Below are 27,012 nucleotides of genomic sequence, written 5' to 3' on the forward strand. Positions count from 1 at the left end.
ATGGGGATAATATTAGACAAAAGAAAGGAACAAACAAAATTAGTCTGGAGTTGGCATTGGCAGATGACGTGGCTTAGATGTTACAAATTTGATCTTTCTGGAATGAGATTAACATGCCACTTCCTGTGTAAAGTCACATTAGCCAAGTTGAAAGGACCTACAATGTCATGTTTTTTTCCACCACCTGTAGACCTGTTGTTTCCCAGTGAGAAGACATTCATAAGCACACAATGCCTTTTGGGTTTTACACAAATTTTAAAATCACAGTATTGCTTAATATTGTAGAGGGTAGAAAGTGGGAAAATGCTAAGAATGCATTAGAAAATCAAAGATTAAAAGCGAAAGAGGAACAAAGGGAGGGTTGAGGTAGGAGGATTTTCTGAGTGATATTGCAGAGGTGAAAGTATACACTTAGTAATGACATGCATTTATAATGGGAAGATCATCTCAGAGTTAAATATTACACAGAGGTTTCAAATAGATTAGTCTAATCTCAAACAGTTATGGCAGACAGGTAGAATTTGTAGCTGTGGAACAGAGTTTGGTAAGAAGAGAATGGCTTCAGTATTCCCGATATTTATGTAGAAAATAGATGCAGAATTTTCGAAGTTGTGGGAGCATGCAAGAGAGTGAAATTAGATTATGTAGTTTTTGAGAAGTAAACATCAATGCAAATTCATTGGGAAAGAGTGTTTTTTGCTTTATCTTCAACACCAACTTCGGTTCCATTTTAGATTTATTCAATTGAATAGAGAAACTAAACACTTTTATCATACAGCTCATTACCCGGTATACAATGACCAATCCCGACTGTCCCCTGATTTTTGCTCATTATTGGACACGTTACTAAAGATATTTAATAACATAAGGCATCAATGAAAGGAAGTCAGCAGTGTGTGCTAGAGAGCAGCACCAACTTTGTCGTTCTGTTTGCAGATTTGGTCAAGGAAATTGGTCTCCAGCACTCGATCTGCATGTAAATCAGTGGGAAGGTCGCTTTAAAGCTGCTGACGCTGAATGATTGATTCTGTGTAGCGCCTGGCATTGTACAAAGCCATATAACTCACTGTGTAAAGTGACAAGCCAGAAAGGGACCAAACTCTTCAAATAGTGGGAGGGGCTAAGGTATTTAAAAGGCTGAGAACCTGAAACATGTTCAGAGAGATTCTGAAAGCCTGAGGTGAGTGACAGTCTGCCTCCCAGTCTGGGGTCTGTGTAGGTCACTCGCTGGCAACCAGCAGGCCCTTGTTGTGTAGAGATTAGAATGAGGGAGCTAGCTGGGGTAATGACATCCAAATAAGAATTTAAAGAGTTAAATACCACTTTCATACTTGGGATGGATTTTAGAGTTTGAGTCAAGTCATTTAGAACTGAAGGTGACGAGTCAGACACTTGCCTAGTTTCTTTAACTGGTTGTTTTAGTTTCAATACCAACTGATTTTCCAGTATCCTCGGCTCCATTATCAGAACATTCAGCTGAACTAATGTACTAAATATGTTCGCTTTTTTTTTCAGAATGGCACCTGTTTGGGTCCTGGGCTTGCTTCTCCCTGGGTTTTTCGTCTGCCAGAGTGATGCATCCCTAGCAGGTAAGAGATGGAGCCCAACTCCTCAAATCTGTCCTCTTCTCTGCATAACCTCAGGGAGTGACCAGATGGAATGACTTTATTTGTGCTTACACTTCATGATAGAAATGATTTGTTTAATTACATACAGACCAGATCAAATCAAGGTGTGTAGGCACAAGATAGTCCAGGCCTTTATTGTACATGTGGAGACCAGTGGAAGTTTAGACATGGTTCTTCAGGACTGTGCTAGGTAATGAAAGGTTATTGATCCTTTTCCCTTCATGACAACACATAGACCGACCACAGGTTCTATCGTATACCACGCAAGCTTGGCAACAAGTTGGCTATGTTTCTTGAATTCAAGCATGTTCGCTGATGAAAACTGGTATCGTCAATACATGAGGAAGAAGGTATGCAGTTTGAGATCTCCCTAAAAGTTAGTTCTTTAATGAACAGGCTGCCTTACCTGGACAAGAAGTGAGAAACTTTACATTTCCATACTGTAGGGTTTCAGCTTGTTCTAGTTCAGTCAAAGTCCAACACTTTTCTGTATGTTTGGAAATCCTTAAACATTGATTTGTACATTCCTTGGGATTTGATCAAATATGGGGACAGTGTCTTCTTTCAAGGAATCAGAGACTATACATTATATAAACTTCTTACTCATTTGATATAAGCTTCTTAACCAGCCATGTTTAGAATAAATATCTCCATGTTACCATTAACCTGGATGTCTGTTTGAACACTTCACTTACTGATATAGGAGTACACTTCATATTAAGATAAGAATAGAATGCATAGAAGGCAAATGCAATGTTAGAACATTAAAGCTACCAGTCAAAAGGATTTGTAGTGCACTATATTTATGTGTTAGTAATGACAAATTCAGGATTCAATTGGTAAAATATCATTGATTTACATCTAAACAACTTGAAAAATTTTGAGACTTAAGTTTATGTAAGGATGGGATAAAGTAATGGATTTTTTTTATTCCTATCAAGGGCAGGATCTTTCAGTTGATGGGGTTTCCCACTCAGTGAGTCAGCACAGAATGCATCTTTATCGATCACAACTTCCCCACAGCTATTTCACTCTAATGAGTGGTAATTACTTAAAGATAGGATTTAAATCCCTCATTTGAGAAGAAGTTCTATCTGAGTGGCCAGCAGTTCTGTAGTCCCAGCCTCACCACATCGAATGGTGTACACCATTTCGACTACAAGTAGTGACAGGAATAAAGGAATATTAAGCAAATTAACTAAAATAGTGTCTCTACTCTAAGTGCTGGAGACCCCACGGTGGAGTAGGTCTGGGGTCTTATTTTTACAGCAGGAAGGGATGTTCTGAGACTGGCAGGGAGAAGGGGCTGGGCTTATGATGGCAATACAAATCAGGGAGGGGGCATGGGGTAGGTGAGAGAGGGTGCTGGTGGTTGGCATACATCATTGTGAAGGGGATGATGCATCCAGTCTGATGCCCCTCCATTTTCCTGCCTGAGCCCAAGCTCATTGTTTTACTGAGCTTGTTCCCATGTCCCTAAACTCCATATCCTTAGTTGAAAAGTGGCCAATGGGCACTTAAGGGCCCCAGTGGCACTGCTCTATGCCTAAGCAAAAACTCAGATGTTGAACTGCAGAAGAATATTTGCTCCATCTACATTACCGAACGTCAGCCCTGGGCTAGTTAGATGAGAGTCATCGCTACTTGCAGTCCTTGTGGGAACTACAGTGAGACACAGTCTCATTTGTGACTTATCTTCCCATTTGGTGTGCAAACAGGAGGTTGTAGTAAACTGACCCCTGTACCAGTATATGAGCTTTGATCCCTAATGCACAAATCTCACGGAGTTGTACAGGTATTCAGGAAAGTGGGAGATTTGAAAAGCAATGAGTCGTAGAGGTACTGACACACAAATTGTTAAAGTGAACAGAAGAAGTTAATAAAACTGGGAAAAAAAATGCTAACTTTACAATTACAACTATGAAAGTGTGCAGAAGTTGTTTTTAAGATAGAGAACAAGATTAATTATGAGGAAAGACATTGCAAACTTCATTAGAGCAGGATGAAAGAGAAATGTAATAAACTGCTCAAAACTTTGAAGGGTTTTGCTAAAGTAAATAGTGATAAATATTTTGATTGGATTGCGATTCATTAAAAAGAGCCATTTTCAGTATTAAAACAAGGGATACATTTGTTTACAATAGCAAGTTCCTCCCAGATGTTGAATAGATAATAGTTTTTTTATAAGGACAGGAGTTAAACATTTGATGAAAAAGAAGATATGAACAAAGAGCAGTTGAAATGGGATCATGTGGTTAGGCTCTTCAAGAAACTGATACTGGCTCAATGGACCAAATGACTTTTGTGTCGTAATTTGTGTGATCAGGAGACATTTTAGTACTTTATGAGACTTGAGATTTTGTGTTAATTTCAATAGAATTTAATTTGTCTTTACAAAATGCAACTAATTGTTACCCATGTACATAGTTGCATTTTTAGAAGCTGAATGTGGTATGAATTTTCTTTTTACTCATTTGTGGGATGTGATCACTGCTGGTAAAGTCAGCATTTTTTGCCCGTCTCAACTGCCCTTAGACGCTGAGATGCCCGCTTGAACCATTGCTGCCCATGTGCTGTAGATGCATCCACAATGCAGCTCAGCAGCAGTGATGGAAGAAGTGGTGATTTTAATCACACACCAATTTTTGCCTTGTGGATGTAAAACCTGCCCAAAAGGCTTTGGGAGACATTCACATCTGGATATGTGTTGTGTGTTGCTGAGTAAGACTACACATGCTCAACTATGGTAGCATTAATGGTACCTTCCACTTCTCTGTCGAAGTTTGAATGTCTTCCATTGTCATGTTGCATGTGGGTGTGAACTGCTTTAGTATCTATAGAGTTGCAAATGAAATTGAATGCTGTGCAACCATTATTGAACATCTCAATTCTGATCTTACGATAGAATTTATGGAATTGAAGTTGTTAAAGATATTTGGGTCTAGGACACTGCCTTGAGGAAATCCTTTAGCCCTTTGTTCTGCGGATGAGGTGATTATCCTTTAACAACAACACAATGATAGAAGTAGACGGAGATAAGGATAGGTGTGGACTATTTGGGCTGAATGGCCTGATATTATGTTGTACATTCTATTCAATTCATATAACTTTATATGGCCATTTTCCATTGTGCTGGGCTTTCCCCTGCTTATCCTTTACTTACAATTTGTTCAGGGATACTAGATACTAAATTTGGTGAACATTTGTTGTCAAACGAAGTCACTCAACTTTACTCTGGAATTCAACTCTTTTTACCTTGTTTGGACCAAGGCTGCAATAGGATATGAAGTCAAGTGGTCCCAGGACAATCCAGACAGAACATCAGTGAGCTCTACTGAAGTTATTGTAGAATTAGTGTGGTAAATATTGAAATAAATGTTACAGAAACAAAGAGCTGAATTAAGACTCAGTATTCGATTAACAAAGGCTGTTAAAACTTCAGAGACATACCTATATGTGTTTGCCCCCAGACCTACCATTGCTTCTCTACAATTGGGGCTGGGGCAGGAGGAGTTCTATTCCACCATAAACATTGCGAAGTTACATTTCTGAATCTTGTGTTGTGAGACTTACATACCTTTTCTCTGATCTCTCTGTAGATTCTGTGGAGGCCATCAGACTCATGGAGAGAGCCCTCAGGTAGATATTTTCCTCACTAACCCAGCTCTCACACCATACAGGCTGTAAATGGTGACACTGACAATGACAATGTTGGATTGAGGGTGGGACTGTACTGTGCACAATAGGGACTACAGAATATTGCAATTACTGGCACACATTCATGAATGGATTGAAAGTGTAAACATTTCTGCTTCTGTGATATTGAAGGCGTTCTCTCTCACCGTCCTTCTCCTCAGATAGACCCCTGCTGCCATGCACACCTCCAGGAGTTAGGAGAACGTATTTCCTAGGGTCAGCCTGCTCTCTAGGATGTCTAGGCTGGGTTTGAACACCTAATCCTACTGTACCACTATGATATTTCCACTGTTACACCAGCTATTTGCTCTGACTGAAACTTTGGCTAACTGACATCACAGAGCAGGTCACCTCATGTGTGGCAATTTCTGGAATTTATCTGAAGGTTAGACTTGTCCCTTTTCCTACTGAACAAACAGTGTGTTTCTACCTCATGAGGTCTAACAGTTTGTAGTAGGATTGGAGGAAGTCAGATAATTCACAAAAGTAAACAATTTTTAGCCTGACAACACCAAAACCATCAACAGCACCAGTATCTGATGAGTCTGACAGAGAGGTCAGACACTTCATTGGAAACAAAGGATGGATTTTTCCTGTACAATTGGGAATTCCAACAGGGTAAAACGGGATTTCCAAGGTTGGGCAATTAACTGAAGCAGCCTTCTAATTACTTGCCTCCATGTTCACTATCATTGAGTAAGCTGTCAATGCTTCATAAAAAACCCAGGGACTGGCAGTGTGAAGGATCAACAGTGAGAGGTGGGCACTGCTCAGGCAGATCTAATAACTTGAGAGAACTTCAACATGTCAACAACGTCCAAGATCTAAATTTCAATGGAAGTTGCTCATGGACCATGTCAGGAGATCCCTTTCATTAGAGGATGCAGTGATAGAGTTGCAGCTATAACCTTTCCTTGATGGCCCCCTCTTTGTGGCATCAAACTATTATCTCCAAAAGCCCCAGCCCATTGCAGGGAGAATGAGTGTGGTAGGCTTTGTACATTGCAGAAGGTCACTCTGCCCCAGCACTGGCGGTGTGGCAGAATTGCTTGTAATAATAGTTTAAGCATGAAATCTGGCTCCCAGTACATTCTGGCAACAGCTGATATATCTCCTGACACTCCCTGGGAAACTTCTGGTGGCAGGAATGCCATCTGAATGTGGCTCTTTGCTATTTTCCACCTCCTGTCTCACCATCATGGGCAAGGAAATTCAGGTAATAATTTGTTTTCCTTTCAGCAGCTGGACGATCACATTTCCAAACTAACCTTTTATCGGGCATTTTTCAGGATCTGGAAAGCAAGAAGTTTCTTGTCATCTTTGTCTGTTTATCCAAACTCACTATTCCCAATGCATTTCTTTCACCACATTTAACCCTCAAGTGATAGAAATAAACAAACTGCACAAAAAAAAATTCACTTAAAATTTTGTTAGAGCCTTTTATTTGAAGGTTGTAGATGGGTTGAGACTGTGTAAAATTACAGAAGGAACTCATGATCCCCTGCTTCTTTATCTGGGATGTTTTAAGGTCTGTTTTGGATAATACAATAAAAACAAAGAACTGTGGGTAGATTTCAGCAAAAAAGCTACTTATATTTTTGACCAGTGCAAGGAGAATCGTACTGTGCCAAATGCATCACCACCATGTCCTTACTCGTCTGGATAGAGTTCAAATTCCAGTTCTTGAAATATATCTACATAACCACTTTCCTTACATTTGCTTCCTTTTCTGTTACTAGCCCTGAAGTTGACGGTAGCCAAGTGGAAATTGATGGTCTGCAAAAACGAATAGAAGGTATGTTATGAAACAGCTTTAAACACAGCTCAGACTGATAAATTTTTTTTTAAATGAACTTGTTAAGACATGTGACCTCTGGAACAGATGGGACTGAAACTCAGATCTCTTGGGCTCGACCACTGCATCACAAGAGATCTAAAAATGCGAAGGCAAAGGATTATTACCTTCTGCATTGGGGTCAAATGTTCAAAACTTGCTCTTTTAAAATAATCCTTATGGAGCACATGATATTTGAATAATTGATTTACAGTGACACAATTAGGGTAATGTTTTGTCCTTCTGATTATGTATATCATCTGTATACATGGAACATGTATAAGTCTCATACAGTAACTGATTGAATTTGGCTGTGCAACCTTGATTTCCTATTTGTCCCTGAACTGAGCTTCCAATGCTTTATCCTTGACATTACAAAGGAAAGCCACTGCCTGCTACTGAAATTTTTATTCTTGTCATTATCATCTCCAGCTTTGACTATTCCAGTGCTCTTCTGGGCAATTTCCTAACCACCATTTTGTGCAAATTTCAGCTCATCCCAAAACTCTGCTGTTCATATCCTTCCCCATGACAAGACTTACTGTTCATCATGTTCTGAGGAAGGGTCACTGGATTCAAATTGTTGACTCTGCTTTCTCTCCATGGATGCAGCTGGATCTGCAGAAATTTCTGCTTTTGTTTCACTATCCATCATCTCCATTCTTGCTGGTCTTTGTTAGTTCCTGGTACCCAACCCTTCTTATTTAAAAGATAAGGGTCTAGGCCTGAAACGTCAGCCTTCCTGCTCCTCTGATGCTGCTTGGCCTGCTTGTTCATCCAGCTCTACACCTTCTTATTTAAAGTTCTCATTTCCATGAATTTATTGCAAGGAGAATAGAATATGAAAGGGGTGATGTTTTGCTACAGTGGTGAAGATTGCTGGTGAAGCCATACCTTGTGTACTGTATATAGTTTCAGTTTCCTTATGTAAGAAAGCAGGTTAATGTGTTGGACATCAACTGATGAGGAAATATCTTATGAGGAAAGTTTAGACACGCTAGGCTTGTATCCTTAGAAGTTTAGAAAAATGAGAGATGACCTTATTGAAATATATAAGATGTTAAGTGGACATGATGGAGTGGATGCTGAAAGGGTGATCCCCCTTGTGAGAAAGACATGAATGAGAGAACACACTTTAAAAATAAGGAGGCTTCCACTTAAGATGGAGACGAGGATTTTTTTTCTTTCAATGGATCATGTCTTTTTGAAACTTTCTTCCCCAGACTGTGATGGAGGGGTGGGCTTATTGAATACCTTTAGATTGACTCCCTCAGTAATCAATAACCTTTGAGTATCAAGAATGGGCAAGAATGTGGAGTTGAGGCCACAGCTGTATTAGTAATGATCTTATTAAATCATGGGCCAGGCTTGCGGGGCTGAATTTGTAACATTTGGAGGGCATGTGACATCAAATAATAATGTCCAGTTTTTGCATGGTCAAGACAATTTTCAAGCAAGTTGCTAGGTCACCTACCCACTCAGAAATGTTTCTGTTTTGGCCTCACAGAAGAGCAGAATTTAAGTTAATGCTCTTTGATAAGGAATTACATGATTTTGATGCTAGAGTGACAGTGATATATGTCCATCTCAGGATACAGCTTGACAGAAGGGGATCTTGGGAGAAAGTAGTGTTCTCTTGCACATGCTGCCCTTGTTTATCCAGTGTCAGGGCTGTTGGTTTGGGAGGTGCTGTGAAAGCTCAATCATCTATTTGGGTATAAAGTATATCATGATTTTACTTCCCAATAGTTTCCAAGTGCTCAGCATATGAGTTTCATTGTCAATGACATCTCTGTCTTACAAGCAGGGTATGGAAATCCTCCCAAATAATTCTGACTGTGTTAACTGTTATTTTAATACCTCTTAAAAAAAATTCAGGTCTTCCTTGCGGCAAACCTCCTCCTCTGAAATATGGAAGATGGAAAATCAAAGGAAGAGTAGCCATATACAGTTGTGATGCTGGTTTCGAAATGGTGGGAAAAGCACAAACTATCTGCATGCCAAACTGTCGTTGGAAGGATCCTGCACCAGCTTGTGTTGGTAAGAGCATCAATACGGTAACCTACCATCAACTGCTCCAGGTGATCAATTGGTAAATTGATCGGGGTTCTGTTTTAATTCAAAATGAACAAAGGAAACCTCAACAAATGACAACACCTTCCATTCGCAAACCATTTCAACTCCCCCTCCCACTCCCTGGGGGACATGTCCATCCTGGGCCTCCTCCAGTGTCACAAGGACACCACCCACAAACTGGAGGAGCAGCACATCATATTCCGCCTTGGGAGCCTACAGACCGATGATCTCAATGTGGACTTTACCAGTTTCAAAATCTCCCCACCCACGGCCTCACCCCATGACCAACCCTCCCTCTCAGCCCCGCCTCCTTGACCTGACACAACCTGTCCATCTTCTCTCCCACCTATCCGTTCCTCCCACCTCATTGACCAATCCCCACCACTCCCTACTTACACTCACCTATCACCATCCCACCTACCTTCCCCAGCCCCACCCCTCCTCTCTCTATTTATTTCCGAGCTCCCTTTCCCCTCCCCCATTTCTGAAGAAGGGTCCCAACCTGAAACATCAGTTTTCCTGCTCCTCTGATGCTGCCTGACCTGCTGTGTTCTTCCAGCTCCACACTGTGTTATCTCTGACTCCAGCATCGGCACTTCTTACTATCTCTGATATTATAACAGTCTCCTGGTTAGCCAGCCATAATATGTAAGCAAGGACAGGAATCTCTGGGGTTAGCCATCAGTATGTGTTAAGACGATAGTATGGGCAATTGGTTTCACCATCTCTAAGCTAAAGGCAGGAAGGTTCTCACCCAGATGCAAAGCAAAAAGCAACAATAGCATGACTCTCACACTTCAAGGAAAGCAATGAAGGATGCATAAGTTTATAGCTGTTTGGTGTGTGTGGTTGATGTACACTAGGTATTGTCTACCACAAATGTCGTGCATTTCAGTAGCATCTCTTCGAGACTGTGCCCATATCTATGTAAATGTTGCAGAGGGCAGGATGGAGGTTAGACTTGATGCCCTCTTTCCGCTGTGACCGTCGATATTTACACCCGCTACTCGGCTAAAATACTGATGGAATCAGGCAACAATGAAACTAAAACTAGAAGGAGCTAACTCTTTCAGGCGAGGTAGGAAGAGATAAACATTAGCAGAATAAAAAGGAAACGTTGCAACATAAATTGAGCTAATCTCTCAGCAAAAGATGACTGTTTACTCTGTTTGAACCAGTAAGATTTTCTGCTGTAGATAAACTTCCATTTAATTCACAGGAGCAGCATGCAATTATTTCATACAGGTTTAGGAGAAATTGTTACATTTTTCAAAGAGTTGTATATGTGAACCCAACAAAACAGAAAATGGAAGCGAGGGCATCTGCAATTTCTTGATATGTGTTGCAGGCAGCTGAGGCATTGAAGAAAAGTTATTAGTTATACGGTGACAGCAAAAGGCAAGGGTGCATTGAGGCTGGGATGGAGCCCTCCAGACATGGATTAGAGGGAGAATTTAGTTATCTTTTCAAAATATGATTATGACCTCTCCTTTGCCTAAATGGGCACTATTAATAGTGTCCAGTGTTAATATTGGGCAAAAAGTGAGAAATATTTAAATTCCATCTCTGTCAAAGTTTCCTGTCCATATTTGGCCAGCCATAGTCTAGGTCTGATGTATCATTGCGCACATTTGGTGAGAACACTGCCTGGTGCAGGAGCTAGTGGAGCTGGTAATTGGTTGTTTCTTTAACTAGAGGGCAATATTTAGGGAGGTTCCTAATGTTCGATTAAGACCAATGCTTTTCTTGACATATCTATTTCAAAATTAGGCCAATGACACAAAGTTAGGAAGTATTGTGGACTGAGGGAGTCAGAGGGGCAGGTGGAGTGAGTGACCAGATCAAGTTTAATGCCGAGAAAAACAAAGTGATGCATTTTAGAAGGAAGAGTGAGGAGAAACAATATGAAATAAAAGTCACATTGTAAAAAGGGATTGCAGGAACAGCAAGGCAAGAAGCTTTACATGCACAAATCTTTGAAGGTGGAGCTATGTCTCTATTCCATCAGCATCAATGGGTCAAAATCTGAGAATTCCCTTCTGCAGAGCATTGTTGGTATAACCATATCCAAAGGACTGCAGTGGTTTGTGAAGACAAGTTGTCAATACAGGACAGTTAGAGGTAAGCAATAAATGCTGGCTTAGCCAGCAATACACACATCCCATGAACAGATATAACAAAAAGCTGGTAGTTTAGCAAAATAGCTTATGGAGCATAAGAATGCCAGAGCTGTGGAATATTAGGCCTCTGCAGAGTGAAATAAAAAGCTGAGGACCAGCAAGGATGTATTCCCCAATTTTCAGGTGGTAGGTAGCTCCTGGACATTTTTAAAGTACTAGTTTGGCAGCAACCGGAGTATTGTGTCCAATTTTGAACATCAGATTTTAAGCGTGAAGATACTTAAGAGAATGCAGCAAATATTTACAAGAATGGTTCTAAGGAATTACTTGCAAACAGCTCAGTGAAGATAGTTTTCTTTAGAGATGAGTAGGTTAGGAAATGTTTTAATAAAGGTGTTCAAAACCATGAGAGTTTTAGACAAATCAGAGATGTTCCCATTGGAGGAGAGATCAGAAACCAGAGGACATTGAAGTAAGTTGCAATGGTGACATGAGGAAAAGCTCCTTTCACAATGCAAATGGGTATTGTCTGGGAAACACTGCCTGAGCATATGGTGGAGGCAGATCCATCATGATTTTGAAGCACAATTATATAACAATCAGAAGAGGACTAACTTGCAGGGCTGTGAGGAAACGTTAGGGGAGTGCGACTTGATGTATAGCTTTTACAAAGACTTAGTCTGGACAGAATGAAACTTCTTTTCTGCTGTATCCATTTTTTGATCCTACGAATGCAGTCAAGTAAATAATTAGATTCTTAAATGTCAGCAATACAACAAGGTATTCCTTTTTCTTCCAGCTATATTTTATGGACCAAGGGGTAAGAAAGGTGAAACTGGACCATCTGGACCACCTGGCCCTAAAGGTGACAATGGACAACCAGGTGACATTGGGTGGAGGGGTCGCAATGGAATGGATGGGGCACCAGGTGCACCAGGGTCTCCTGGAAGACCTGGTAATGCTGGATGGCCAGGACCACAGGGACTACGCGGTCATCCAGGTACAAGAGGTGTGAATGGACGCAATGGTGTACCAGGACATAAAGGACCCCCAGGAATGCCCGGACCAAGAGGACTGGTTGGTCCAAATGGACCTCCAGGTCCCATGGGAGAGAAAGGTGATCCTGGCCCAATGGGACCCAGTGGACCAAATGCCTTTTTGGTATCGACTGCATTTTCTGCTGTACTTGACACCAACAATCCTCCATCTGGCATACCAATTGTTTGGCAGAGAACAATCTTTAATGGGGATGGAGATTACCAGCCTGAGACAGGCATCTTCCTAACGAGGATACCTGGTATTTATCGTTTCCATTACATTCTCCAAGTATATTCAATGAGTGCTTATGTAGTTTTCAAAATAAATGATGCTATTGTCTGGAGCACCTTCCAACCTTTTAATTCCTATTATGAAGTTGCATCAGGCGGTTTAGTAGTAAGTCTGAACCATGGAGATCGAGTTTGGTTAGAGATAATTGATAACTGCAGTGGCATATGTAAACACTCTACTTTCTTGGGACATCTGATAAGTCCATCTTTCAAAAAATGATTTTGAGACATTGCCTAGATTTTTCGTTAGCTTTATTTTAATGCCAGTGATACTCCCATGGATTTAAACAATGCTGTTCGGAAAACCTAGTCGTCACTCTTTGTTTTTGTGTATCTAATTCTAATAATCATTGTTGTGATTCTTATTTAAACCTGCACCTCTGGGTGAAGTTCTTCTTATATTTCAGAACTACTCATAAAATAATCTTGTATAAAGTATATCAGTTTAAAGGACACAGTATTTCTTTACATAATTAAACATCATTATATTTTATCTGCCAGTCTAGCCTGCCCTGGTCAAGGCTAATCATGTATTACAGGTCTCAGACCTAAAGCTAATCAAATATGTACATTCTTCAGACTATTGGCTCTTTCAAGGCAAAATCAAGACCTGAAAATGCATTTATCTTCACATATTTCACACCACCCATGAACACTTCCTCATTAAATCAGCTCTCTGATCGGCAAGCATACTTTGGATTTGTCTTTATCCAGAACAATAAACCTGATTACATTGTTGCTTTCATTTCTCCTATCTCTATCCAAAACAAGACAAAATTGCAGGTGATGTGACATTGCTCAGATTCGAAAGTTGTGGAGGACACTTTGTGGTTGGGTGTAAGAATTTGAATTTTCAGCATCCGGGTGATTGTGTGGAATTCCAGCAGCACATCACTTGAAGTGAACTGAGACCTTAATGTCAGTAAAGTCATTATATCTACTACAGCCAAACTCACTACATTGACAGAGTATCCACCCTCATTTTTTATTGGCAGTAACCAAAGATTGTAAATAGGGAGTGAACCTAATGGGTTAGACTGTTGTTTAACTTTAGAAAGATGACGATTCTCATATTTGTTTGTTATTATAACAAAACTGTGGCTGTGTGCCAGTTCATTACTGTCCATTTTTATGAATTTTCAGCTGTGACCTGTTATTATAGCAGCCTCACAGCAGCTGCTCCGAAAGGTAATAGTCAATCTTCATGGCCATCTTTAATCTGATGTCTTTATTTGATGGATGTACAAGATTCAGATTTTCAAATAACTTACCATCAGATTGACAATGAGTTTACAAGTTTACAACGCACATCACTGGTGGCAGCTCTTGCCCTTCACAGTTTGGGACCTCATTAGCTGCAAGTTACCACTCAGTGTTACTGGTAACGCATCGTAGGAAAGGTAAAACACAATCTGCTCCATTTGTGTTCATTTCCTATCCAAATTTGTCCGATTCGAGAACATCTCACTTGACTCACAACACTGATTAAGGCCAATTATTAAGGTGAAAGTAATAATATTGGTTGAACTTTGTTAATCAGATATATTTTGTAATGTTAACATTCAGAATGTTCTGAACAATTGTAACAAATCACCTTTTTGATCTTGAGTACGAGGGAGCCCGGTAGATTATTGGACTCAAAGCAGTTTGCTGGAACTATCCTTTTTAAATGTCAATTCCTGTGAAAATTCAACTGTATGGAAATTTTTCAAAGATACACAATAAAGAATTCCGCACTCTCATCAGTGTCAGATTCAAATTGATTTACTCCATTGAGATTAGTGAGTTTATTTTCTAAATTTGAGTAATTAAACAAAAGCAAGTGCACTAGGATATTGGAAGACAGAAACAGAAAACCCTGGAAAAGTTCAGCAGGATGGACAGAATACTTAGATAGAGAAAAACAGAATGAATGCTTCAGGCTGATAACCTTCCATCAAAAATGGAAGTTATTAGAGATCCAAAAGTTTTTAAGTGTGCAGGGAGCTGGAAAAATCAGAGGTAGGAAGAAAAACACAAAGAAGAGGTCTGCAATAGAGTGGAGGGCAAGGGTGAAGGGGGTGATACTGCAAAAAAAAAAGAGAGAAAATGAGACAAAATTTGTATAAAGGTACATCCAAAGAAGATGTAAATTTCAGTAGAATGCCAAAAGGATGCATACAAAAGCTGGTAAAGGAGGAAGGCTGCCCTGGCTCATGGCCCAGAGAGGTGGATCAGATTCTAGTTTTATAGGGAATCATCATTCCAAGTACCAATCCAAACCTCTTCTGCTCCCAATAGCTATGGGGCAGGTACCTTCTTATATCAGCACCATCTATCCACAAGGGATCATGTGAAATCTAAATTTGTTTATCTGGGCGTTTAGATAATGAGTGCCTAATCGAAAGATCAAGAATATTTCTTGGACTTGCACTGGGATTCCTTGTGTAGGAAAGTAAAACAAGAAAGTCAGTATAGAATGGAGCATTAAAATGGCAAGCTAGTGGAAAGACCACATCCTAAATTCCAAATAGGTATTTCATCTTGGGATCTGATTGTGAAAAGAGAGGAGGTAAAGACAGGGTGTTGCAACTCCTGAGCTTGGATGGTAAAGACTCTGAAGAGGGATAGTGGACATTAAAGGCATTGGACCAGGATGTCATGGAAGGAATAATCCCATCAGGTTGTTAGAAGGGGAGGAAATGTGAAGATGTGTTTAATGTGCTTAGCCATACACTGATGGTGGCACAAATGGTGAAAGATCATCCGTTGACAATGGAGGCTGGTGATATAGAAGGTGAAATGTAGAAAGTCCCATTATACTCGGGGAAAGAGAGGAAATGTAAGGATGCACATGTGAGAGATCAGATGGAAGCACCCTAGAGCATTGTCAAATACAGTGCAGAAGAATCTTTGGCTGAGAAGAAAGATATTTTGGAAGGCCTGATAAAGAAGATATAATTGCTGGTGCAGATATGATAGAAGAGGAGAAAGTAATCATGATTCTAGGAAATGAGTAGGAAGATGTATAATTGACTTAATTTGTGAGCAGCTGAATGTGTAGTACAATTTGGTGGACAGCATGTCCCTGGAAATGCAGGTAAAGCAGAGGGAGTGAAGAATCAGACATGGACATTCATGATGTTTTTAGTTTGGACTAACTCAGGGTGGTGAGGATAATATTCCTGAATTACTTAAATGTAACACACTAGTAGGTCAGCTGGTGAAGCTGACAGAGCACAGCCTACCAGATAGATAGACTCAAACACCCCTTCACTCATTTTGTCAGGCAGTTGCTGAACACAGCAACCAATATTTCAATCTTATCAACCATCTCTATATTTGAATACATCTTTAAAGACTGTTATGCTTCACTGGGGTGGTGTGCTGGTTATCAATCCCCACCCTTCCTGCAGTTGGCACAAAATTTAAAGATTTTGAAAGTACACAAAATAACTGACTTTGCCTGATTTTTAGACTCACATTGACAAAAAAGAGCATGCACCAATTTTTGTACTTAACAAAAATGACTGTTTATTACAAATAAAGAGATTTTACATATAGGTAAACAATTGTGAACTGTTGACAAATAACTCTACTACTTAAAAGTCTAACCCCCTTATAACTGCCCCTCTGCACACACATACAAACAGAGAGAGACAGGAGAACATGGGTGTTATGGGTGGAAGGAAAGACTGGGAAAGCAGTTCCCTGTTGACATTGGTTTTGCTGGGATGATAATTGTGTTGGTCAGAATGCTGTTGCCTTCTCCTGTTATTTTCACTGTTTGTAGAAGGCACAGGGTGACGGGTTCATACTTATGAAGGCCTTTGACATCAATTAACAGTCACAGGTTACAGCAACAGGAATGGGGTTATCTTTAAGCTTGAAATGTTTCTTACTACAGAATAAAAGCAGTTCCTTCTCCTTCACAAACCAATGGTTTCTGCCAAATCATTCACACCCCAAGCTGTTCAGCTACCTGGAAATCAGGTTCATAGTTGTTGACAGGCAAATGATAACTGGTCACTAGTCCATTGACTGATTAGTTACTTGTTGCCAATGAAATTTCCACTGAATGCACACTTTAAATCCAGCCCATCTGCAAACTAGTTTTCCACTTTTGCTTGAACATGCAGCTGTGTAAACAGTGCTTGCAATGAGTGTCAGCTTGGTTGCTTTTTAAAATATTCAGCAATCCTTCCAACAGTTCTTGAATTTTAAACTAGTTCTTACCCCATTCCAGTCTATAATTTTAAAAAAGTGCCTTAGGAAGAATGGCAAATCTTCACCAGCCATTTCTCCACCCAATTTTCATTTCCCTGCCCAACTTTCCAATTGATCTTTATCGTGTAGTATCCTTTAGCAATCTTCCTCACTATGCACAACTCCACCAATTTTGTGTTGGCTGCAAACTTACTAATCAGACCACCTACAATTCATCCAAATCATTTACATATTTTACAAGCAACAGATGTCCCAGCACTGATCTTTGTGGAACAACCACCATCACGGACCTCCAGTCAGAAAATAGCCCTCCATAACTATCCTCTATCTTCGATGACCAAACTAATTTTGCATCCAACTTATCAACTCACCATGGATCCGGTGTGATCCAATGAGGGACCTCGTCAAAGGCCCTGTTAAAGTTCATGCAGATAACATCCATTGCCCTACCTTCATCAATCATCTTTGTCACTTCCTATAAAACTCAATCAAATTTATGAGGAAAAGCCTTCCCTGCACAAAGCCATGCTGACTATCACTAATAAGTCCATTCTTTTCCAAATGCAAGCAAATCCTGTTGCTAAGAATCTTCTCCAATAACTTCCCGACTTCTGATGTAAGACTGACTGGCCAATAATTTCCTGGATAATCTCTGTTGCCCTTCTTAAACGAAGGAACAACATTGGCTATTCTCCAGTCTTCTGAGACCTTGCCCGTTGTTAAAGAGGATACAAGATCTCTGGCAAGACCCCAGTGATCACCTCCCTTGCCTCCCTCGGTATCCTGGGACAGATCCCATCAGATCCTGGGGACTTACCTACCTTCATGTTTTTCAAGAGCCCCAACATCTCTCCTTCTTAATATCACCATCCCCCTCCCTAATCATATCATCAGCCATGCCCTTTTCCGTGGTAAGTACTGATGCAGAGTACTCATCAAGGATCTCACCCACTTCTGCTAGCCTCTCTTTCAAACAAGAGATGAATAGGGTGCAAGCAAGGTGCATACCCATGAGAAATAAATATGGGAATGCAGCATGAGGGTACTCTGCATGACCAAGGATATTGATGAAAAAACAAAGAAGTTAACGGCGGCATATGGTGCATATCGGAATAATAATAGCAATAGAAATCAGAAAGTGTAACTCAAATATGAAGAAAGAACAGTACAGCACAAGAAAAGCCCTTCAGCCTACCAAGACTGACACAATACACCTTTCTAAACAAAAATGTTTTGCCCCTACAAGGTCCATATCCCTCTATTACATGTCTATTTATTTATCTATCAAGATGCCTCTTAAATGGTAAAAACCAAAAGAACGGTGGATGCTGTAAATCAGGAACAAAAACAAAGTTGCTGGAAAAGCTCAGCATGTCTGGCAGCATCTGTGAAGGAGTAAACAGAGCTAACATTTCGGGTGCGGTGACCCTTGCTCGGTTCTGAGGAAGGGTCACCGGACCCGAAACGTTAATTCTGTTTTCTCCTTCACAGATGCTGCCAGACCTGCTGAGCTTTTCCAGCAACTTTGTTTTTGTGCCTCTTAAATGGTGCTTTGTATCTATCTCCACCAGCTCCTCTGGCAGTGCATTCCAGGCAATTACCACCCTCTGCGTAAAAAAATTGCCTGTAATATGTCTTTTAAACTTACCCCTTTTTAGCTTAAATCTACCTGCCCTAGTAAATGACATTTATATCCTGGGGGGAAAAAAACCCTGACTTCCATTTTATTCATGAATTTCAAAATTTTGTAAACTTCTATTAGATCACCCCTCATTCTTCAACATCCATGGGAAAACAAACCAAGTTTGTCCAATCTCTCCACACAGCTAATACCCTCCAAACCAGGCAACATCCTGGTAAACCATTTCTGTAAATAACAAAGATCAGTGCAGGAGAAATGCTAAGGCGCGAGTAAGGAAGGCTAAGAGGAAGCATAAGGAAAAGATGGCAGGCTGTACTAAAACAAATACTGACAAGTTCTTCAAACATTAATAGTAAATGATTAATGAAGGATGGAGTGGGGCCTATATGGAACAAGGAGGGTAAACTGCTCACTGAAGCAAAGGGTATGGCAGTGATACTAAATGATCACCTTGTTTCTGTCTTTACCAAATCAGAAAATGGTAACCATGGCCCAGTTGAAAATGCGGATAGAAACATAAAACATAGAACCTAGAACAGTACAGCACAGTACAGGCCCTTCGGCACACGATGTTCTGCCGAACTTTTACCCTAAACCTAATGTCTATCTAACCTCCACCCCTACCTTATACTATCATCCATATGCCTATGTAATAGCCGCTTGAATGCCCCCAATGAGGCCGACTCCATGACCCTCTCCGGCAATGCATTCCATGCCCCCACCACTCTCTGGATGTTGAGCAACTCAGCAGATCTATCAGATGGTGTCCACTTCCATTGGCATACTCTATAACTCATAAGCTCCACTTCCTGCATTTCCTAATGACAAATTCAGTTTTTTAGTGTCTGCTTGAAGTCCAGTTGGGTTTGAACTAGTAGGCACTTTTGCATGGTTAGATCATTAATACCACTCTTGTCGCAATTGAATTAATGCCACGAGGCCCAGTATCCCATCATCAAGTCATCCTTTATTTACACGTGCATAGTACACAACACTGACCCAGCTAGCTCAGAGCCAGCTCCACGAGTGAACAGAACTCCTGACACTCCTGTTTATATCTGTCAGCCAGGGTTCTCTGATAGGACCAGATTAACAGTCTCAATCAGGGAACTCATATTCTATCAGGTCCACCTGGCTGACCTCATTACAATCACTACAGATAGATTCTTGATCAGTAGGGGCATTGAATGTCATGGAGAAACGGTGGGAAAGTGAGGATGAGGAATGTCAGAGCAGCCATGGTCCTATTGAATAGCAGAGGAGCTGAATGGCCTCCTCCTGTTGCTTTTCTTATGGTATTATGCCCTAAAAGGGGTTGATTAGCTCATTTAGCTGGATGGCCAGCTTGCAGTGCAGAGTGATGCCAACAACATGGGTTTAATTCCCATACTGGCTGAGTTTACTACAAACGCCTCTCCTTCAGAACCTCTCCCTTGACCCAAGGTGTGGTGACCCTCAGGTTAAGCCACGACCAGTTGATTCTCTCTAATAAGGGGCCTGCCCATGGTAACTTTATCTTTATTCATTTAGCATTAATTTCTTCCCTTTTGAGCCCACCACCCAAAATGCATTTCACAAAGCTCTAAAATGGTCTTAATATGGCTTACCTATTACTGGATTACTGATGGAGAAGCTGAATTCTGATAGGCGTATCTGTCAGATTAGCAAGTACAAATCCGACCACAAAATTGCCAGGAAACGATCATTTCCAATCAAGAGAAAATCGAAACACCTTCGCCGACTTTCAATAACATGATATTGTCATAGGTAGAAGTAGATGTTCTAAGTCGCAGATAGAAAATGGTTGGCCATTTTGGGAATGGCCATTACCAGGTACATGTCACATGTGTGGCTAAAGCCATTGAAGTATCTACAAACCTAATCCTCATTTAATTCTTTAATCATGTAAAGCCTGTGCACTTTACAGCTAGACTCCTCTATTCCTTGCCAGTGCAGTTCTGGCTTTCTGGCAAACTGTCAAGGCACTGGGCATTTTATCGTGTAAACTCATCAACCTTTTACTTTGTGTTGTCTTTTTGCAGGAGTCACCGTTATCCTCTGTAACAGACTTTCTGTTTCAATTTACCACCCGAGAGCTGGTATCTCTGATCTGATTGTGGCTTACTTATGCCTAATGACTCACCACTTGTCGATCTTAAATCTGCCCTCTTACTGTCCATGCAACTGCCGGCACATGACTCATAAATATAACTGAAAATCACGCGGAATACAGAAGGTTCAGCATGGGTATTTCATTCTAATCTTTCCCTCTCCGAGGAGAAAAGCCCCAATATCTCCAAGCTATCTTCGGAGCTGAAGTTTCTCATTCCCGGGTCCATTCTTATAAGCCTCTTAGGCAGATTCTCCAATGCCTTTACATCATGCAGTACGAGGGAAACCCTTTTTTTCCCCCGCAGGTAACGTGTGGAACTACAGTGTGGAATGCATTGCCTGCAAGTGTGGTGGAGGCAAATTCAAGAACGAGATTCCAGAGGGCCGTGGAATCGAAACAACTGGGGAGAAAGCAGGAGATTGATGTTCAGACACAATGCTCATTTGGAGAATCCGCGGGCCACAATGGCCCAAATAGCTCATTCTGTGCCATTACAAAAATATGATACACTTTACTACTTAACAATAAGATGAACAGTGAAATCGCTAGTTCCTTACCTCCCTTGTGCCAATCACTTGAATAACTATATGCTTGGTAAGTACAGGTTGTTCTCTCCCCGGAGGCAGTTATTATCTTTTATTAATATTTGGTTGGGTTTTACCTTTGTATCAGTTTTCAGTCAACTGCTAAATCTATTTATCCTCTCACTCAAATCACTTTGTGTCTGTGCGGCTGACAAACCGTCAATACGTGGGGACGGAGACAGTAGGAACTGCCGATGCTGGAGAATCTGAGATAACAAAGTGTAGAGCTGGATGAACACAGCAGGCCAAGCAGCAGCAGAGGAGCAGGAAGGCTGACGTTTCGGGTCTAGACCCTTCTTCAGACCCTCTCCTGCTCCTCTGATGCTGCTTGACCTGCTAATACATGGGAACGATTGGCAATGCACTTGATCCACCAAGAGGAGGCAGCCCAATCTGTTTAATCCGTGTGCCTGTCCCTGCATGACTCAACCGTACACTTCTCGCTCTGACAGTTTCTGTGCATCAATGCCAAGGTAAACACAATTATTACAGACATTGGAATGCCCAACAAGTCTAATCACATTGGTAAAATAGAAGGCAAACTAATGTCTTATGTATAATTTGCAGCTCAGGAGTGAAGTGATATTAATTGTCATGACAAATTTATGTGTAAGTACAAATCCATGCGCTGACCTTTTAAGATCAGAAAAGAATGTAGACAAACAAAGTAGGGGTGGAGTAATGAGAACTGACGTAAATAACGTGGTCATAGTGACAGTAAAAGGTGACCATTCCTGATTTTAATTGCTCCCTAATTGGTGACAATACCTGTGTCCAAAACTTGGGAATTCACTCTCGAAAATACCTTGCTCTTTTAAAGTCTAACTCCTTCATCAAGCTTTTAGCTTTTCAACTGAATTACTCCTTTTTTGGCTCAATGTCATTTTTGTGGAGTGGTTTGAGAAACTCCATTACGTTAAAGCTACTAAACAAATTACTCATTGAATATGAATAGACACAATGGGCAAAATCCTACATTTCTTTGGTTGAGTCTGAGTCTCATTGAGTTTTTTCAGAGGCTTTGTTTCTGCAAGGCCTGCTGAGCACTTTCACTGTATTTAAACAAATTCAGCTCATTATTGGCCTACCCTGTCCCAATGGCTTCTCTCATGTCTAATTTCTATTCTGTTTTACCATATGCCATTCACAGAAGAACTTCCAACTCACCGGATTTATGCCAAGACATTGGCATCCCTTGTGTCCACACCATCTTTAAAAGCCCATTTTGAACCGGGATAAGCACTGTCAGCTTTCCTGGAGATAGTAGACATGGTGAAATAGGTACCCTACTTTGCAGGCAGGATGCTGGAAGTCCTGCCGGATGGGGTGGTGCCAATGTGTAACTGTCTTCTCCCCCAGGGCAGGCAGTAGGGGCCATAACACCATATCATACCATCTTCTGAGTTTTCCACTCAGATTAAAGCAGTCCCAGCCATCTGGAGGAATGCCTAGCATTGTAGAAAGAACATCAATCACCTTCTCCACCCTCCTGCAGCATAAGTGCCACCATTTTCTCTCCAATACCTCGCACTCACTCTGTCTCTGCTACTGTCTCTGCCACCTCTCAGCAAGTGGTGGTGTTTCCATGTCTCTGCTGCCCTTGTCCTTCCAGATGGAAGTGGTTGTGGGTTTGGAAGGTGCTGTCTTGGGATCTTTGGTGAATTTCTGCAGTGCATCTTGTAGATAGTACACACTGCTTCTACTGAGCGTCGGTGGTGGAGGGAGTGGATGCTTGTGGATGAGGTGCCAATCAAGCGGGCTGCTTTGTCCTGGATGGTGTCAAGCTTCTTGAGTGTTGTTGGGGCTGCACCCATCCAGGGGCAGTCAGGGAGTATTCCATCACACTCCTGATTTGTGCCTTGCAGATGATGGGCAATCTTTGGGGAGTCAGGTGGTGAGTTACTTGCCGCAGTATTCCTAGCCTCTGACTGGTTCTTGTAGCCACTGTGTATGTGGTGTGTCTGGTTGAGGTTTTGGTCAATGGTAACCTGTAGGATGTTGATCATTGTGGATTCAGTGCTGGTAACACCATTGAATTTCAAAGGCAGTGGTTAGATTGTCTCTTATTGGAGATAGTTGTTGTCTGGCATTTGTGTGTCATGGATGTTATGTACTGTTTGTTAGCCCAAGCCTGGATATTGTCCGGATATGGTTGCATTTGAACAAGGACAGCTTCAGTATCAGAGATTTGTTGCTGAACATTGCGCAACCATCAGCAAGCATTCGCACTTCTGACCTTTGATGGAGGGAAGATCATTGATGAAGCAGCTAAAGATGGTTGCACTTAGGAGTCTATCCTGAGAAACCTCTGCAGAGATCTCCTGGAGCTGAGATGACTGAATTGCAACAAACACAACCATCTTCCTATGTGCCAGGTACAACTCCAACCTGGGGAGAGTTTGCCATGATACCCCTTGGTTCCAGTCTTGTTAGGGCTCTCTGATGCCACACTCAGTCAAATGCAGCCTTGATGTCAAGGACTGTGTCACTGTGAGGTGAAAGCGATGTTGTTGGCATCACTCTGTATCGCAATCCAGTCATCCAACAAACTGAGCTAAACTCTCACTGTAGCCCCACTGTCAGGGTCATTCATTGCACACCCTCTTAACCAGAGACCACAGCGTTTTCTCTGTGTTGTCTCTTGGAGGTGCCACCAGCGTCACCACTGGCCCTTTGGCAAAATGCCCAGCTTGCCCAGAAGTCACTCAGTTACTCTGACAATACCAAGGCCTCAAAGGGGCATCAGGAATGCTGCCTCCTGCACCCCCATTAGATCTGTCACTGACACCTCAGCTGGAGCACTGGGTTTAGAGAGTGTGGGGCCACAATCTGGTGAGCTCCTCACAGCAACGGCTCCACAGCTGACTGAGGAAGAAATGCCCCAGGCTGCTGGCACTACCTGCTCAGCCCCAGGCAGGAGAGGCCCCTATGGTGCTAACAATCAGGGACCTTGTCCCCACGCACACAGAAGGACAGGAGCAGCAGGCAGGGATGTGTGACTCATTGATTCTGATCATTCAGAAACTGCAATCAGTTTCTGCACATGGACAGGTTGTCAGCTGTCATGGAGAGCCAGAGCAGCACCATCAGTGTCTGCAGGAGAGAGCCCAAACCTGCTCTCCATCTTCCAGCTATTGGTCCACAGGACTGAAGGAACGATGGTAGGGGAAGGAGGAAGGTGCTGCCCACTCCAGCTACCCTTTCTTACAAGGATCCAGGAGAGACCCAGCCAGAGGAGGAACCACACCCAGCCCTCCTCAGAGGTCTCCATTCAGAATGTTCCAGAGATAACTGGGCCCTCCACCTTCACTCTGCCTGCCCCCCTCTAACGCTTGGAAGTTCACACCGAGGAGGATCAGCTTGCCTCTGGCAAGAAAACCCTCGGCATGTCTGGCTTGTCTGTACATAAGCTGCCCCCGAGATCGACTGAACAGAGCCCTGGGATCAATAGGCTCCACTGCTGAGCACAGTCCCTCCATCCAGGCTGTGAAATCAGAGAGAACCCTAAGATATGGTGTAGGGGGCAGGAAGAAGAAAATGTATTGAGGCACTTTGATGACAGTGATGATAATACACTGCTTTTACAAATAACTTCACCTGACATCTAGTAGACCATCGCTCTTTGTGGCTGTGAATGTGATTTGTTGCAGCGTGAGGTATAATTCCATGGGCACAGACAATGGAGTCTGTCCGCAGACCCTACTGCATTATCAACAAGCAAGAGCTGTGTGTGCAGCTGATACCGTTAGCCTCTGTTCTACACCTACTCATCTGCCTCTCTGTCCTACACCTATTCATCTGCCTCTCTGTCCTACATCTATTCATCTGCCTCTCTGTCCAAAAGTGTTTATGTGAATGATATCTGGGGCAAGGAAATTCAAACACAAACAGGGTGACAGTGCATTGGGATTGCCAGGAAATACGGACTCCGCAGGGCTGTGTCTTGTACAGTATATAGATCTGCATTTAATGTTCTTTCCCTTAAAAGTCCAAACTACAATGTTGACCCCTCCCCTCCAGGTTGACTCACTATACACTACGAGTGTGGTTGTGGCCATTTTCTTCCTGTAGCACATTTTCAGTTTCCAGCAATGAGCGCTCCCTGTCCAGCAGCTCGCAGCCTCCACCTCAATGTGTCAGTGACCTCTCAAACACCCAGATCCCCTTCATGGTAGCCCTTCCTGTAAACCCCACTGGCTTTGTATTGATCCAGAGCCCATTTACATGAAGCTGCACCTGCCCACAGTATGCACGTTCCCCAACCTACCTTTCCAATGGAACTGGATTTATAAAACACAGCTACCAGGTTCTACTTTCCCTCTAATTATTTATTCTTCTGATGGACCCTCAGGCCTGTGTGCAGCAGCAACTTCTGGAACCAGAGGTTGGTGCTGGGCATGGCATTAGCAATGTTAAATGCACAGAGCTGCACAGTTTAGAGGGAACATTGACCAAGTTCCTTTATTTAACAAGATCTATTGTTTGTTACCAATAAACAAGTTCTAGCCACAGGTAAACAAAAGGTTAAATTATCAACATATAATTCCCCTTGGTGAAAATCTAAGTCCCTTTTAAAACTTCTACACACACCGATAAACAAGAAGTGCTGTGGATGAAGGGAAAAGCACTGGGGAAATGCATTTTAAGAGCACCCCATAGACTTTGCATGAAGCCAGCTTACCACCAAACACATCTACACGAGCCTGCACATGCCCAATACCACAAGTGTTCAAGAGTTAATCAGAGTCCGCAAAGACCCCAATTTACCTTTCCCCAGACTTCATTGAGATGTTCATTTTTCTTCCCAAGACCTTGTGTTCTCTAATCCCTATCCTTTGAGCTTCATTCAGTTCTTTGCTGAAGATATCAGGGACTTACACATGAATTGTTCAGTTTCACATTCACTGGTTAGAAGCAACATCTTATAGTAAATGGAGAGAGAGAAGAACTGACTATCCCCAGGCTTGAGTTATTTTGCTGCAGAGGTATAGAGACAGACCCTGCTTCTTCCAGTCTGGAGACCTTCTGCCTCTGTATCATTCACAGACACCAGCTGATCCCCTGCCCAGGAACCATGGCCTCTCCAATACAATTGTACAGTCAGAAGCCACATGACACTAGGTTGTAGTCCAACAGGTTTATTTGAAATCACAAGCTTTCGGACTGTAGCCCCTTCATCAGGTGAAGTCGTGTGAATTCTGACCTTGTCCACCCCAGTCCAGCACTGGCACCTCCACATCATGGATACAATTACACAAACCAATCAGCAATCTGCTACTGGATGGATCTCCCTCTGATGCTGAACTGTCTTAAACCTTTCACCATTTCAGTACATGATCAAAACTAAATAAAGAGATGCAGTTTTTGTAATGGGCAATATGATGCTCACTGCTTGGTTTCAGTATTGAATTCCAGTCAGTCTAAAAGCCTCAGAAAGTATTTAGCTCCATGGGCCAAAGGATCCTCCAATAGGATACACCACACTGTAGGTGTACTGTCGTTTTAGGTAATTCGATTGTCAAGGAGACAAACAGGCATTTCTGTAACCATCAGCAGGAGCCCTGTGTTTATAGGGGGAAAGGGGAACAGCCATATTCGATCCAAGGAAGAGAAAGGATTGGAATGTTCAGAGTTAGTTAAGCAGTACCTGATAAGTCTCTGAGTTACTGTTTACACCACAAAGAAGTGGGCATATTGTAATATGTGACTGGAGAACTGATGCACACAGGACGCGTTCAAATTCTTGGGGCACTGGGACTATTTCTGAGGCAGGAGAGATCTGTTC

General features: G+C 41.9%; 1 protein-coding gene across 1 annotated transcript; it reads left to right on the plus strand.

Moving 5' to 3' along the window:
- Positions 1 to 11,018: 11,018 nt before the first annotated feature.
- Positions 11,019 to 21,066, plus strand: LOC109915927 (collagen alpha-1(VIII) chain-like). Its single transcript, XM_048612374.1, has 3 exons — positions 11,019 to 11,355; positions 12,154 to 12,849; positions 20,948 to 21,066. Exons 1-3 carry the CDS (start codon positions 11,199 to 11,201, stop codon positions 21,064 to 21,066), a joined length of 972 nt encoding a protein of 323 aa, XP_048468331.1. The 5' UTR covers positions 11,019 to 11,198.
- Positions 21,067 to 27,012: the final 5,946 nt, after the last annotated feature.

This window comes from Rhincodon typus, chromosome 26 (genome assembly GCF_021869965.1).
Source record: "Rhincodon typus isolate 14 chromosome 26, sRhiTyp1.1, whole genome shotgun sequence".
Lineage (NCBI taxonomy): Eukaryota > Metazoa > Chordata > Chondrichthyes > Orectolobiformes > Rhincodontidae > Rhincodon > Rhincodon typus.